The following is a 15,291-nucleotide window of genomic DNA, read 5'->3' on the forward strand; positions in this document are numbered from 1 at the left end:
TCAAAGGGATTTGATTAAAGAACTCCTCAAATCCCTCTCTGGGACCATTACTTCTGAGGCAGAAAGCTTTATTGCATTACAGTTGGCTAACCTACAGTCCATTTCAAACTCGTCCATGTGGCTTATTTCACATGCAGCTGAAGGATCCTCAAGGGCAGTGGGATCAAGCATTTCTATTAGTAAACATGTCTGGATGCACCTGTGTGATTTCGCAGAGCCTTTCAAGTCTTCCTTCATCAGTGCTCCTTTTAATGGAAGTTCTTTTTTGGCTCCAAAGTTAGACACTTTCCAGGTGTGAGCAAGATGGTAAGACCCTATTGGTAGCGGGTGAATTGTTGGACTTCTCAAAGAAACCTTTCTAGGAATCAATGAGGTGGTTGAAAATGTGGTTCAGAAAGTCCCACGGTCCTTTCCCTGGTCCACATGAACATAGTTCCCCCAAAGGCATAGGGGGGAACTCTAATGGAAGATGCTGCCTTCTTGGCCGGGATTGCCTACAGAACCAGGGATCCAGAGATTTCTCTTACAGACCCTACCAGCATTCTTGAAATGAGACCCAATTGTCCACATCTGTAGGAAGTCAGGGGTTGTTTTATCCCTGCACCAGAGCCTGGCTAGAGATTTACAAAAGATAATGGTTGCAGAGGATTATTTCCAGAGGTTATATAATACCATTTTCCCTTTCACCTCCCTTAACTGGGAACAAAATTCCCAGTGTTCCACCCAATCAGAGGAAAGCAGCAGGTCTAGAAATAAAAAAGCTGCTAGAGAAGAGTCATACAATAGGTTCCCACTAGACAGAGATCAGAACTTTTTAGTACCAAAGAAAACTGGGGACTGTAGACAAATATTGGATGTCAGCAACCTAATCTGAACAAATCAGTTAAGTACATGAAATTCCAGATGGTCGTGATTCAGTCCATTTTGCCTTTCCTGCACAAGGAAGACTGGATGTGTTCAATAGGTCTGCAGGATCTGTACTATCATGTAAAATGAAAAGACAATCCAGAAGATATCTAAGCTTCTGGCTGGGAGCCAGTCATTACCAGTTCAGAGCTTTGCCCTTTGGACTCACCATAACCCCAAGGTGTTCACAACTGCATGGCTATAGTAACATCTCCCTTGAGACTGTAAGGATTCCTGGTGTTTCCTTATTTGGACGACTGTCTCATAACCACTTCGACCAGGCATCACCTGACCAAAGCACAACATTATGTACTCCAATTATGCTCCCACCTGGGAATTACTATCAATCATAGCAAATCTCGACTATAACCAATTCAGATATTAATAGTTTATCGGAGCTTTGTTCAATACCGTATCCTTGACAGCTTCCTTTCTATTACCAAGAGTACAAAACCATATGATTCCAGTTCAGAAAGATCATTCAAAATTCCTCTTTCTCAGTTCTGTTGATTCTTCAGGCTTCTGGGTCAGTGTCTGCTGTGATAGTTTTGGTTCTGATAGCAAGATACCACATGAGAATTCTTCACTGGACCGTAGGCACTCAGTGATCCATTCAACATCAACCCTTATCCAACTAAATCAAGATAATCCAGACTTGCATAAATTACCTTCTTTGGTGGAGTCACGCCGATCAGATAATGCAAGGGCACCCCTTCACTTATCCTCAGCACAAGGCCATAAGTACCACTGATGCTTCCCAGATCGGGTGTTGAGGCATTTCTGGGGAAAGACAGTCCATGGCACATGGTCCGCCGAAGAGGTCAATATGCATATCGGTGTCCTAGAAATGAGAGCTGTCCTTCTAGTGTTGCAGGCCTTTCAAGACTCTCTTCCCTCTGGGACCATTGCAGTCCAGAAGGACACCATGTCAGTGGTCTGCTACATCAACAAACAAGGCCAAGTCATACCCTTGTATCAAGAAGCTTTGAGAGTGTGGCAGTGGGTGATCTCAGCCATTCAATATTTGATAGCAGTGTACATTCCAAGGAAATCTTATGTGATAGCAGACAAGTTAGGCAGGTCTATTCTAATGCCTCAAGTGGTCTCTCAACTCCAAAGTGGCAGAAAAGATATTCCGTGATGGAGCCAACCTTGCTGCAACCTATTTGCCTCTCCCCTCAACAAGTGCAGCAGGTACTTTGCCCTGGTCCCCAACCGGGGGAGTTACCAAGAGATGCCCTTCTCCACAATTGGCCCCCAGATCTTCTCTACGCTTTCCCCCTTGTTCCTCTAATCCCAATATTCTTTCAGAAAGCATCTCGATTGAAGAGCACAGTCATCCTCATTGCCCCTTATTGGCCTTGGCAAATTTGTTTTCCCTTTCTTTGACCTCATGCTTCTTCCCCCATGGATTCTGGCTCTAATTCCAAACCTACTGTCTCACTGAACAAACATAATTTTTCAGGACGTTTCGGGCCTGGAGTTAACAGCAAGAAAATCCAGGCTCTCGTCCCTTGTTCACTGCATTCTTTTATACTCCCACAAAACTTCTCCTAGAAAAATTTATAAAAGTAAATGGAAAAGGTGACCCCTTTTCAGCACTCGTACATAAAGTTCTAGAGTTTTGAGCAAAAATTTTTAATAAAGGTGCTAATTTTTTTACTGTTAAAGTACAACTAGCTGCCATTTCTGATTTTCATTTTGGGGTAAACAATCCATGTTTAGCCTCTTTCAAACTTTGTAATGCTTTTGTAAAGGGAACTTTTCTTAGACCCCCTTATAAAGACCCAACTCCCCCTGAGATTTAAATTTAGTTTTACAGTCCTTGACCCAGTCTCCCTTTGAACCATCAGCCAAATGTGAATTAAATTTTCTAACTTTTTAGTGGCCATTACTTCTGCTACAATGGTATCAGAATTTCAGGCCCTATCTTCTAACCCTCCTCATTTGATTTTTCATATGGATAGGGTATCTTTATGGACTAACCCTTCCTTTCTTCCTTCCTAAGGTGGTGTCAGAATACAGTGTTAATCAAACTGTCAACCTTCCTGTCTTCTTTCCAGGTATTTCAACCAAAGGAAAATAGATGCTGCATTTGTTAAATGTTGACCAGCAGTTACATTTTTACCTACACAGGACAAAAATGTTCAGGAAGTCAGATCAACTATTTATCTCCTTTTCAGATTCAAAATTGGGTAAGCCAGTTACCGAAGTGACCTTAGCCAAAGGGTTAACTGATTGATTGTATTAAATTTCTGTACCAAAGAGCAGGTTTGAATTTGCCAAAACCTCTAAAAGCTCATTCTGCCAGATTAACGGCAACCTTTTCAGTGTTTTTATCCAGATCTTTCTTGGATGATATTTGAACAGCTGCAACCTCTATTGCTCACTACATATTGGATATGGTCTGTGAGGGGGGCAGCTTTCAGCTCAGTGGTACTCAGGAATATCCTTCCATAGAGTCCTCCTGGGATTAGGTAGCTGGTGACTCTGTCCCAACAGTTGAGAAAAGAATGAAAATTACAACATCAGATAAAGAAGTTATGTACTCACCATAACGTTCCATTTGTGTTGTCCATTTTCATTATTCCTCCACTTCCCTCCCTCTAACCCCCTACCAATTTTCCTTCTGGAAGGATTGGATGATACTAAAGGGACCAAAGGTCTTTGTTTGAGCTGCAGATACTGGTATTTGTTCTTTTCCATATTCACTAAAAGTCAGCAAACAAGATCTGAGGTATGGTAGGGGACTAGTGCATTGGTATGGTAGGGGACTAGTGCATTATGGGCAAGAAAGGAGCTCAAGAGCTTTCAGTGTTCCATAAGCTGTAAAAAGCAGCAGAGTCTGATCTGAACCCTGTGTCAACAGTTGAGGAAGAAGAGTAATAATGGGCAACACAGATGGTTAATTATGGCGAGTACTCAACTTCTTTTTTTAATCTGAGATGGTGGTTGGCCTTGTACCCTTTGGTGACCTATTTCAAAAGGTTGTGTGGGATTAGAGTATCAAGGGGATTTCATCTTTTGGTGTGGTGTTGTGGGTTTTGACAGTTCTGTATATCTGAAATCATTGTTAGTTGACCATTATCCTGCATTCATTTATTCATTCTTTCTTAACTGATATTTACCTCCAAGATTATCTTCTTGCATTGCTGCTTGTAGAGAAAAACTCCAAAATCAGCTGAAAAGAAAAGGGACATTCAGTGTTTGCTGAGCCTTCAAAACTCCTGCCACATTATCCAGCAAACATTTGTACTACTTTTCAGTTCTAGAAGATTTTCCAAAAGGAATGCTTGTACAAGGTTTTCAGTGAAGATGATTGATTAGTGACTCTACCTGTCTTTCACTACACTTGTGTCTGCTATAACCACATACGTGCTGCACACAAGGCATTAGTACTCTCATGCATTCAGTACTGTGTGACATGCAGCATGTAATAAACAAGAACAAATCTTAATTTTAGGCATTAATACTGTCTCATGCATTCAGTACTGTGTGACATGCAACATGTAATAAACAAGAACAAGTCTTAATTTTAGTTTTATTAAGCCAACTTAATTTAAGAAATGCAGATTTGGTTTTAGTAACTCCATGTATTATTAATAAAGATAGATTATTGGGTGTTTGTTAGATATACAGCATAGACACTTGAACAATTAAACTACAAGACAGACATTAAAAATCAAGAAGCTGACTAGTGGCAGGTAACAACTGAGCTGTCACATGCTATATGATGTCCAGATGTGGTTTAAATCAGAAATAATGGGATAGTTAATGAAACCTGGTGTTTGTTGTGAGGAGCTTGCCAGAATCATTTCAAAAGAAATAATCTTCTAAAATATTGAATCTGATTACTTGTGTTTTGCCTATAGCAGCACTGTTCTTGTTGGGCATCCTAGAAAGCTCAGCAGCCTGTGGCTCTCTCACCATTTTTTTCTCCAAATAATCAAAAGTCCATGATCCATACTCATATGATCCTTGTCACAAGATGGCTGGGAGCTAACTTTTTAATCCCACCTTACCAGTTTTCTTCATTCAGAAGCCATGCAAGGCCTCCAAATTCTCTGCTGCACACATTTGCATTCACCCTGCACATGGGCAAGGATGAGCTGCAACCTGTCATTTTGTGATCTGACACAGCAGTGACCCAGTAAGAGAGGGTTACGCAACAGCATGCCTTACTTCCTGTCTTGAGAGAGACAGATTGGCAGTGGTCCATGATTGAGCTTTACATAGTTAACCTTTCGGTATACAAACAAGTCTTAGATGTTGTTATTTGTTATTAAAGTGGATAGTTTCCCGTTACTCCAGCTGTATGTTCTTTGACTCCATTAATGTATGATTCATTATAGTGGTCTTGAGGGTCATCAGTGTCACATTTGATAGCCTTCTTTGTGTAGTTGATAAGAACTTTAGTTTGGGTTTGTGTATCATTAGTTCACTACTGTCTTTACCCAGAGCATTTTAATTCATTAGGTTAGCTTACTGTGGTGATGTCCTAAGGTGAACCAAGTCATTAAGGCAAGACTAATATTATGTTCTCTTTAGCTACCAGGATTATCAGAAATTGTCTTTTTTTTTTTTTTTTGTAAGATTCATAGTCCAAATACTATTGTGGTATATGAATCCCCAATCAAACCTGTTAAACTAATTATTTATAACACCAGTTATGCAGCTTAATAATGTAGCTGCTTCAGTATATGAATGTGTTATGAGGTATAAGTTGTTGTATGGCGGTATGAGTCCTAGTATCAAAATGAAGAGCTGCACCAGATACCTGGTACCCTCTGTTATGTTTTGAGAGTTGTTCAGTGTTTTGCAAATTTTGTTTATAACTTTTAATATGTCCATACTTCTGTAAATGTATATTAAACAGATGTGCAAAGAGGTGAATACAGGGCATTATCAGAACACAGACAACTGCATGAACAGTTTAGCCCTAGTATGGGCCCTAATGCAAGATTACTGATGTATATCACTGTTTTGGACATGGAGCAAAAGCATTTCTGTATTCCGAATGAAACCAGTCATACATTTTTCATTTGTATTTAGATGTGTGGTTTGTTTGGTTGTGTTTGGAATGAAACACGACGTTTAATTTATTAAACAGCTGATCGCACCAGAGCAAAGGTGAATACAGTTGCTTCTGCACAGTATTGTATGTGGACAATATGATGAAGCTAGTCAAACACCATGTTTCTGAAAAGTGGAAGGAAACCAGAGAAAAAAAATCCATGCAGACACTGGGAGAGCATGCAAAACTCTGTACAGTGTTAAAATGTTAGGAATGAACCTGAGACATGGATCTCTGAGACAGAGGTCTTGCCAGTAAACTACCATGGGGGGTGGGGGGTGGTGGTTCCAGTGTAAGTTATACAAGGCCAAGATTATCAAGATGCTTAAATGTCTTTTGAAAGTGGACCAAAGAAGATCAGATTGAAGTCACCAGCACTGTGCTAAGATCCTTATTAATTGGGGGTATCTTTATCAGGAGCCATTTCGGGTTAGGAGCCATTTCGGGTTAGAATCCATAGTCTGTTTGGTCTCCAAGTTATTTAGTTAAGGTGAGATGTAAAAAAATAGAAGACTTCCTCCTACAACCATTCTTCCTTTTGCTACATCTCGAGTCTAATATGCAATAATATCCTTGAAAAAAGTGAAGAAGTTTGCGGTAGCATTTTTAAGCCAAGAGTTACCGAGTTCAGTGAAGTCCAGAGATAAGAGAATAAGAAAACATTAAGTAGGTGTAATTTGTGCCTGATAGTTTTTAGGATAGTTAAAAGCGGAGAGGGAGGCAAGGTTAGGTTGATTATTGTCCATTAGGAGAAGGAAAATATCAGGTTTGAACTTGGTTAAAAATTTAGATCAGTTATCTTTGACACAGAAATTGTGTAGAGAAAAGGATAGTGATTGGGTGAGATGAGCGTGATTGGGTTAGATGAGGGAAAGCTGGACGAAACGAGTATTGTAAAGGAGGGAGAGGACTGACAGCTGGTGAAATCTCTGATTTTTTTTGAGGGCATTGAGGTACTGAGGGAGTGTGTGAGTGTTTTGGAACTGAAAGAATTATTGGGAAGGAGATGAAAGACTGGTGAAACCTACATTGTGATCCGTGTAGGTGAAAAAAAAGAGTAGCAAGTTGGAGTGAAGTGCAGAAAACTTTTAAGAGTGATTGAAGTTGACAGGCGGAAAGTCAGCAGATTTGTTGAGAAAAGTGGGGTGAAACTGCACAGTAAGAAATTGAAAAAGAAGTCTGTGTGAATAGTCTTTTAAATGGTGTTAGATGTTACTTTTTAAAATAGTCTAGAGTAATGTGTAGAGTTTGCAAGGTTTATGTAAGTTGTATGCAGGTTGTTTGTGTGTGGAAGATAGGAAAGAAATGGGAATACTTGAAGTCTGTGGAATGAGGTAGTGGTATAAATATTTCCTTAAAAGTGTGTGCAGTCATAAATGTATAATCCATCCATTCACAACCCCTTTTTCCCCATTTTAGCACATGTGGTAGGGGTAGACAAAATCCAAAAGTAAACAGCGAGATAACAGGAACTGGAACCCAGTTATGGTAAAATTATTCCAGTGATAGGATTCTGCTGATAGATGCAGTCTGGTTTCACTTTCTGTATGTATTCCTGTACATCAGCAGTGACCATCATCTAGAGCCAGTCTTCATGTTGTTCGGTGGCTAGCCCTGCTGCGGTTGTCGAGGCATGTGTAGGTTTTTAATCCAGCTGGTCTAGTAGAAAAGTGTAGACTTTGGAGGGTTTACGTGTGAATAACTTTTTAAAGTGAGAATAAATTGTGTGTAGGACATCAGGTTGTGAGTGGAAAGTGGGAAAAGGTAATCTACCTGACACGAGAATGGTCACATGCCTTGCTTAGATAGTTATAAAATTGCAGGAAAAGTTGTAGGGCAGTGATGTGGATTGCAGTGTAAGCCTATGACTCATGGTGGACAACTATAGCAATGTTAGTAATGTTCTAGGAGTTGGTGATGTCATTTGGTATATTTTTGTTCATAGTGTTTGATGGTCACAAATGTCATAAATTAGACAAAGAAGAGGAAAAGCTGTTGAATAGACTGTGAAGAGCAAGATAGTTTTAAAGGTAGTGAATCGCTAGTACATGGGGGAAATGGGGGTTGGAGGGCAACAAAGCTGGCTCAGTGTTGCAGGTGTGGGAACCGGTCAGTGCGTGCATGAGCACTGTAGTAAAAATTGGCAGTAACTGCAGTGCCACCAACTAAGCTAAGTGCAGGAATTTAAGTGGAAAAAGGGAAATATCTCAATGAAAAGTAGTTTTGCACCTACAAAGGGACCAGAGAAATGTACAGTGATGCCAACCTAGACATTGGGGAGGGGTGTGTGTTGACAAGCATATCGGTTGTGTTTATAACTTGGAGGGAAATTTGTGTAAGTTACCTTCAAGGGTTTTTTAACTAGAATATTTGTTTTACAAAAAGGATATGTTATTATTTTAACAAACCATAACCAATATAACCCGAGAGAGGCACAAACTCAATGATTTGATGTAGCTGTAGAATATAACCAGTAACTGTGTGTGCAGAATAGCATTCATTATCGTCACAGCACAGACCATAATTTGAGCATGACATGTTTTTACGTGAATCTCTGAAGATACAGTTTCTTACTTTTTTTTATAGTTGCTGAAATGTTATCAGGGAGACCTCTACACTAGGTAATAATCAGTCACCCAGTATGTCTTACAATCATTGGTCTGCAAGACTAAGGCTTGAACAGTAAACATCATAATACACAGAGTCACAGCAGGAGAAGCTGTTCCTACAGAACCAGGGCAGTGTGACATGGCCATTATCAGTAAGGGCTTAAGAGGATTTCAGAGTCTGACTATTGCAGATAATAAAGTAAAAGCAGGTGCTTCAAATAGACCACTGTATACCATTCCGAACAGCTAGACCATCAGTGTTCTCATGTTCACTGCAGCAGAAATTGACACGTATGTGTCAACAGGAAAGCTAAGGAAAGAAAGAAAGAGGACTCTGGCAAAAGAAAAGTAGTGATCAAGCTGTAAAGCTGCTAGAGAAATGTACTGGGATACATTGCCATACAAGAAAATAGTATCAGACAAACCACTGGTCCAGAATCAGGTTTGCCCGTGTGTGCAGTTAATGTCCCTAGATTTAGGAGCAAGATAGAGGGGAGGGGGGTGCATGTGGACAAGTATATGAATTGTGTGTAGCAAGCTGATAGAAATTTATGTATGTCTTGTTCAGGACATTTTAACCACAAGTGAAACATTATCAGAGAATGAAAATCGACAAAGCCTGAATCCATTATAAAACAAAAATCAGAATTTGCTTTTGAAAGGAGAAAGAAAACAAGGGAAGGAGAGGCATGAGATTTAGTGTGGGGAAGCTGGAAATGGAAAGAAATGTAGAGCCCAAAAGGGAAAGGGGGGTTAGAAGTTGCAAGGTACTATATATTTTGTATCCTGATATGTAGGCGAAGGTACTAAAAATGCAAGGGGGATGTAGGAATGACCTCACTGCAATTATGTAAATGAAATTACGGACGAGCAAACACAAACCATTCCTAATTAATGGGTAAAATTACCTAAACAACTAGTCACAATAAGATGCGTCTTTCAGCTTTATGTGGAAGGGGCTGTTCATGCAGGTGGTCCTTAACTCAAAATGGTGTCTTAGAGGAGTCATCAGTGCCTGACACAGTATACAAGTTGCACCAGGAGAAACCTTCTCTACAGAACGAGGCCAGTAAAACATGCAATGTAACATATTTAAGTGTACAGCCAATATTGTTGTCTGGAATTTCAAATAACCATAAGATATACAATTAAGCACGGACTTGAGTCATATTGGCTGTTGGCTGTTTTAGTGCAGTTACCTTACCTGAGGAGGAAAATGATTCTTTAGCCTGCACACCATTGCTTTGTAAGCTACGGAGTTATTTATTATTTATTTGCATGCATAGGCTGAAGAAACGTTTCCTGCAATCTAGTTTATTTTGAAATGTAAAGATATTATTAAAATACATTTTAATTTACTTTACAGCGCTTGTATATGGTGGGAAAAGCAAATACAGTTTTTCAGGATCTTCCAGTAACATTGCAGCAGATAAAAAATCGTATGTTCCAAGATAATTCTATTTTGAAAACAAGTTCCTTGAACTCATTAAACAAAAACAGTGAGGTAAGCATGTTTCATTAAGTGGACTGAAATGTTTTTATGAGTTGACTTAAAATGTATTACCAGGTAGACCAATTGCCCAGAAGCAGTTTTGCGTGTGTATGTGCTGTCAGTAACCTAGGATGTAATGGGATCCTATCTCGCCTACATTCACAACAGATGGGTTGGATCGGCTCCGACTCGGCAACTAATACACTAGCACGAAGTCTCTCATTGGCTGGGCTACTCCCTATCCCAGGATGCACTACACCTGCTTCCCCAGATCTCGTTTGCCGCTTAACAAGCTGGACGTGGTCTCGACTTGGCTGGAGCTAATTGGTTCTTTTTACCTTATTTGTCCTTGACCTAGGGAATTTTTGTCTATATTAACCAAACAGCTGTTTTAACAGCTATTTCTTACTATTTCTTATTGTTTTTTTGTTGAGTGCTTGTTTCCAAAAAATTTATTTGTTCAGTCGGGTAAGGCCCGTTTAAGTTAGAGGGCCTTTGCCCTACCTTTGAGTGCTATTAGTTTTTATTAACTTTAGTTAGTTGTTTTTTGGGCAAAGCCCGTTTAAATTAGAGGGCTTTGGGCCGTTTAATTTGTTTCAAATTGTTGTGAGGTAAACTTTCACCAGTACTCGCGCCAGTGTGTCTCGCGCTTTTCAGTTGGCGCAATTTGTGTATAGTGCTATACTTGTTGTGGTAGAGTAAGATTTCCTTAGAGTTTGTTCTTGTTGTGGCCTGTATCATGTCTAAGGAACAAAAGTCAGGTTTTAAAAAATGCACTCGGTGCAAATATAAAATGTCCATTACAGACAGTCATTCAGTATGTGTTTATTGTTTGGGGCCGAAACATCTGCAAGAGACTTGTAGCGTCTGTCATGCGTTCTCATCTAGAGTTCTTCAAGAACGCAAGAACAAATTAATATTGAAAGGGCTTATCAAACCTTCTTTTGAGGAAGCCTTAGATCTACCTGTTGCTTCCAAAAAGAAAAGATCGTCGGCTCCGACAAGTCCGTCGAACCGACTTCTAAAAGACAAAATTGACCTCTTCTTCCTCGGCTCCACTGACTTGGGGCCGAGGGTGAAGGTCTGCCTCGATACCTCCTACCTCGGCTCCATTGCCTTGGAGCCGCAAGTTGGAGTATCGAGAGGTGAATCACCTCCATCGGTTCCAATGGCTTGGGCGGTGGAAGTGGGCAGCTCAGACTCTTCCCCCTCGGCTCCGAAGAAGGCTCCTTCGGTGCCGATGGTGGTCCATGCTGTGGTGGAGTCGGCGCCGATAGCATTGGAGCCGTCGGGCGGTCCCCTTCTCTCGGGCCGAGAGGAAAGTCTTCTCGATTGTCTACCTCCTCTAAATCATCGAGACTTTCAGATTCAGACCTGGATAGGGTTTTACAGAGGCTATTCCAATCTCCAGTGTTTACTAAATTGGTCTCGGTTCCAGCACAGTTAGCTTCGGAGCCGATCCCCCCTCCAACACATTCGATTCCTCCTCCAACCTCCTCGGAGCCATTGGAGTCGGTGGTGGTGGAGCAAAGCGGAGCCATACGGTCGGAGCAGAGACCCCTTCGAGGTCTCTCGGTTCCGACTGTGCTTCCTACCCTGTCCTCGGTTCAGGGTTTGGTACTGCGACCTCTTCAGCCGGGCCGAGGGAACACTTTGGGATTGGGTGCTTGGTGCCTAGTCTTCCTCTCGGAGCATCGGCTGCTGGAATTCCCAGTGCCATCGTGGCCTCTAGACCAGTGACCTCCTTGGATTCTGGAGGTCCGGCCTTTGAGGCCATGAGGAGCGCTAGCCATGCCTTTGCGGTTCAGCAAGATTCTACCTCACCGTCCCTAGATTTGGAGACTGGTGCCTCTGTTGTGTTGCAGCTCCCGGCAGCGGGGCCCCAGGGCCTGAGGATACCCCCATCGGGGGTTCCCTTCTTCGGGTGGTCCGTCCGAAACTGCCGGACGAACCCCGGAAGAAATTGTGTAAGAGAAGCACGTAGACTCCCAAGATGAGTCTATTACATTGGATACTGACCTCGATGGCGCAGAAGGGTCCCCAAATCAACCGGATGATATCTCCTTCTCAGATATCTTGGAGATTCTGAGACAGAGAGGTGACTGGCAAGCCAAAACCCCTTCAGCTGAGGAGTCAGTCTTCCTCAAGGCCTTTGGGGCCCAGCCTTCCACCTCCTGGGTGTCTCCGCCCTTGATGAACTCCTTGATTTGGTTTCTCGAAGGGTGGGAACACCCTGATTCTGTGGAACCGGTGCCTCGAGGCCCAATAAATTTTGTCAGCCCCAGGAGGAGTTTCTCACAAAGGGTGTGCCTGTAGATGCTTTGGTGGTGGCTTCTGCCACACAGCAGGACGTGGCAGAGGCTTCGACGTCTGTTCATCCTCCTAATAAGGATTCTAGGAGTATGGATAGGTGCAGGCGTACCATGTCTTCAGCGGCCTTTGCCTTACGGTCGCTGAACTACTTATGTCATTTTACGAGGCTCCAAAGGGATCTTCTCAAAGATCTAAATGACTCTCTTGTTGGTAACCTACCTGAGGCGCTGGCCCCGACTGTTGGCACACAGATGACTACCCTCTTTTCTATTGTTAACTCGTCCATGAGGCTCATTTCATATGCGGCCGAAGGCGGAAATAGAGCAGCGGGAACAGGTGTTGCCCTCAGGAGACAAGCCTGGTTACGCTTGTGTTCGTTCGCGGAGGCCTTCAAGTCTTCCTTCGCCGACGCCCCCTTTGATGGGTCATCTTTGTTTGGACCCAAGGTGAAGGACACACTAACTCGGTGCGAGCAGGAGGGCAAGACTTTGACTGCCGTTGGGGCCCGATTTTCCGCTCCTTCTAGGCCTTACCCCAAGGCTCGGAGAGGAGGGAAAATGTGGTTTAGAAAATCTCAGAAGTCTTTCCCTACTCCACCCAGTGATTCCCCCTCCAGAGGCGGGGAATTTTGGAAGACGCCGCCCCAGAGGTGGCAGAGGCCCCCGTAACTCTGGAGACCGCGATTCCTTTCGTGGTTCTTCATACAACCAGCGTCCCTGAGTTGTTGCCCGACTGTGCAACTCCGGAGCCAGTCGGGGGTCATTTTGCGGCGCACCCACAAGCTTGGGAATCCATAACAAGCGATCAGTGGGTGCTTCACATTATTACCGGAGGTTATATCATCCCCTTCAACAAACCCCCCCTTTCTTTAAGGGAAATCCCGGACGTACCACCCAGTCAGCGGGATCAGGCAGCATTAGAGGTTTCAAAGCTGCTAGTCCCCATCGACCAGATCGGATCAGGAACTTACTCAAGATTATTTTTGGTACCAAAAAAGACAGGGGACTTCAGGCCCATTTTGGACCTCAGTTCATTGAATCGTTTCGTAAAGAAGTCCAAATTCCGAATGGTCACTCTTCAATCTATTCTTCCTTTGCTGGAAAAAGATGCATGGATGTGCTCCATAGATCTCCAGGACGCTTACTATCACATTCCCATAGCTCAAGAGTCCAGGAGACATTTACGCTTCCGCCTCGGAGTCAGTCATTTCCAATTCCGAGCACTGCCCTTTGGTCTCACCACAGCCCCCAGGGTGTTCACCAAGTGTATGGCAGTGGTAACTGCTCACCTGAGAAGTCTGGGATTCCAGGTGTTTCCTTATCTAGGCGAGTGGCTCCTTAGTGCCACGTCCGAGCATCTACTACTCCAAGCGCTCAGAGCCACGTTCACCTTGGGCGTTTCTTGGGGATCACGTTCAATTTGCAAAAATCTGTACTACAGCCATCTCAGCGTATTACTTTCATAGGCGCAGACTTAGACACAAAAAGAATGCGCGCCTTTTTACTGGCAGCAAGAATTCAGGTCCTACAAGATCAAGTCAAATCCTGTCTTCCCCTACTAAGAGCCCCGGCCCATCGGATCCTACAACTGTTGGGCTCGATGGTGTCGACCATACTTTTAGTTCCCTTGGCCAGACTTCACATGCGAATTTTACAATGGCTACTGTCTGTTCAATGGTCTTATCAGGAACTTCCCTTGAACCACTTAATCATAATCACGGAAAGTTGCCGTCGAGATCTGCATTGGTGGCTTCTCCAATCAAATCTCGACCAGGGGCGACCCTTTATACCTCAACGTCCCGTTGCCACTGACTACGGACGCCTCCCAGGTAGGGTGGGGGGGGGTCATTACCTGGACAGGTCGGTCCAAGGCACATGGCAGATCCAGGAAACGCATTTGCATATCAATGTCCTGGAGATGAGAGTGGTACTATTGGTACTCAAGCTCTCCATCACGCTCTCCCACAGGGCCCGATTACTATCCTATCCGACAACATGTCGGTGGTGTGGTACATAAACAAGCAAGGTGGAACCAGGTCTTACCCACTATGCAGAGAAGCCATGAGACTTTGGCACTGGGCGGTAGCTACCAACCGCTTTCTAATGGCAGCACATACCGGGAAGTCCAATGTGATTGCGGACAGATTAAGCAGGACCATTCTTTTACCCCAGTGGTCCCTCAACCAGGGTATAGCTGCAAAATCTTGACAGATGGGGCCTTCCTTGCTGCGACCTGTTTGCCAGCCCTCACAATGCGAAATGCAGAGAGTTCTTCACACTGTTCCCTTCTCAGGGACAGATTCCCAGGGGCAGCTCTGACTCACATTTGGCCCCGGTCTTCTCTCGCCTTCCTCCGTTCCCCTCCTACCGAGGGTGATACAGAAGGCCATTTACATGGAGGCGAGATGATTTTGATTGCCCGCACTGGCCTCGTCAAGTTTGGTTTCCTTTCCTACAGAGGCATGCGATAGAAGGTCCATGGTTTCTGGATCGGTGCCAGACCTGTTGACTCATCAGTCAGGGCGGCTTCATCCGTCTCTCAGGTCCCTGAAGTTGGCAGCATGGTTACTCCACTTCCATCCTTAGTCGAGACAATGCTCTTTCGCGGACGTGGTCCACATACTGTCTTCTTCTCATAAACCTTCCACCATCAAACTTTATTCCAGTAAATGGAAAGGTTTGCCTTCTGGGCTCAAGAACGGGGTATAGATCCTCTCACTGCACCAGTATCGGAGGTTCTGAATTTTCTGGCCTCCCTTTTTCAGTCGGGCTCTTCAGTTTCTACCATTAAGGTTCAGCTAGCGGCGATCTCTAATTTTCATGCTTCATTTGAACCTTCATTGATGTCTCACAAACTTTGTAAGGCTTTCCTTAAAGGGGCTTGGCTCCTTAGGCCTC

The 15,291-nt window shown here is 43.3% G+C and overlaps 1 protein-coding gene across 1 annotated transcript in view; it reads left to right on the forward strand.

The window, feature by feature from the left end:
• ATP6AP2 (ATPase H+ transporting accessory protein 2) overlaps positions 1–15,291 on the forward strand; it is a gene marked incomplete in the record, with an annotated part of 523,956 nt that overhangs the window by 174,754 nt on the left and 333,911 nt on the right. Inside the window, 1 exon segment of the mRNA XM_044072316.1 lies at positions 9,956–10,093. Within this exon segment, the coding sequence (XP_043928251.1) occupies positions 9,956–10,093 (138 nt within the window).

The sequence above is a fragment of the Protopterus annectens genome, chromosome 5.part0, assembly GCF_019279795.1.
Source record: "Protopterus annectens isolate FY-2018-M chromosome 5.part0, PAN1.0, whole genome shotgun sequence".
In the NCBI taxonomy this organism is placed as follows: Eukaryota; Metazoa; Chordata; order Ceratodontiformes; family Protopteridae; genus Protopterus; species Protopterus annectens.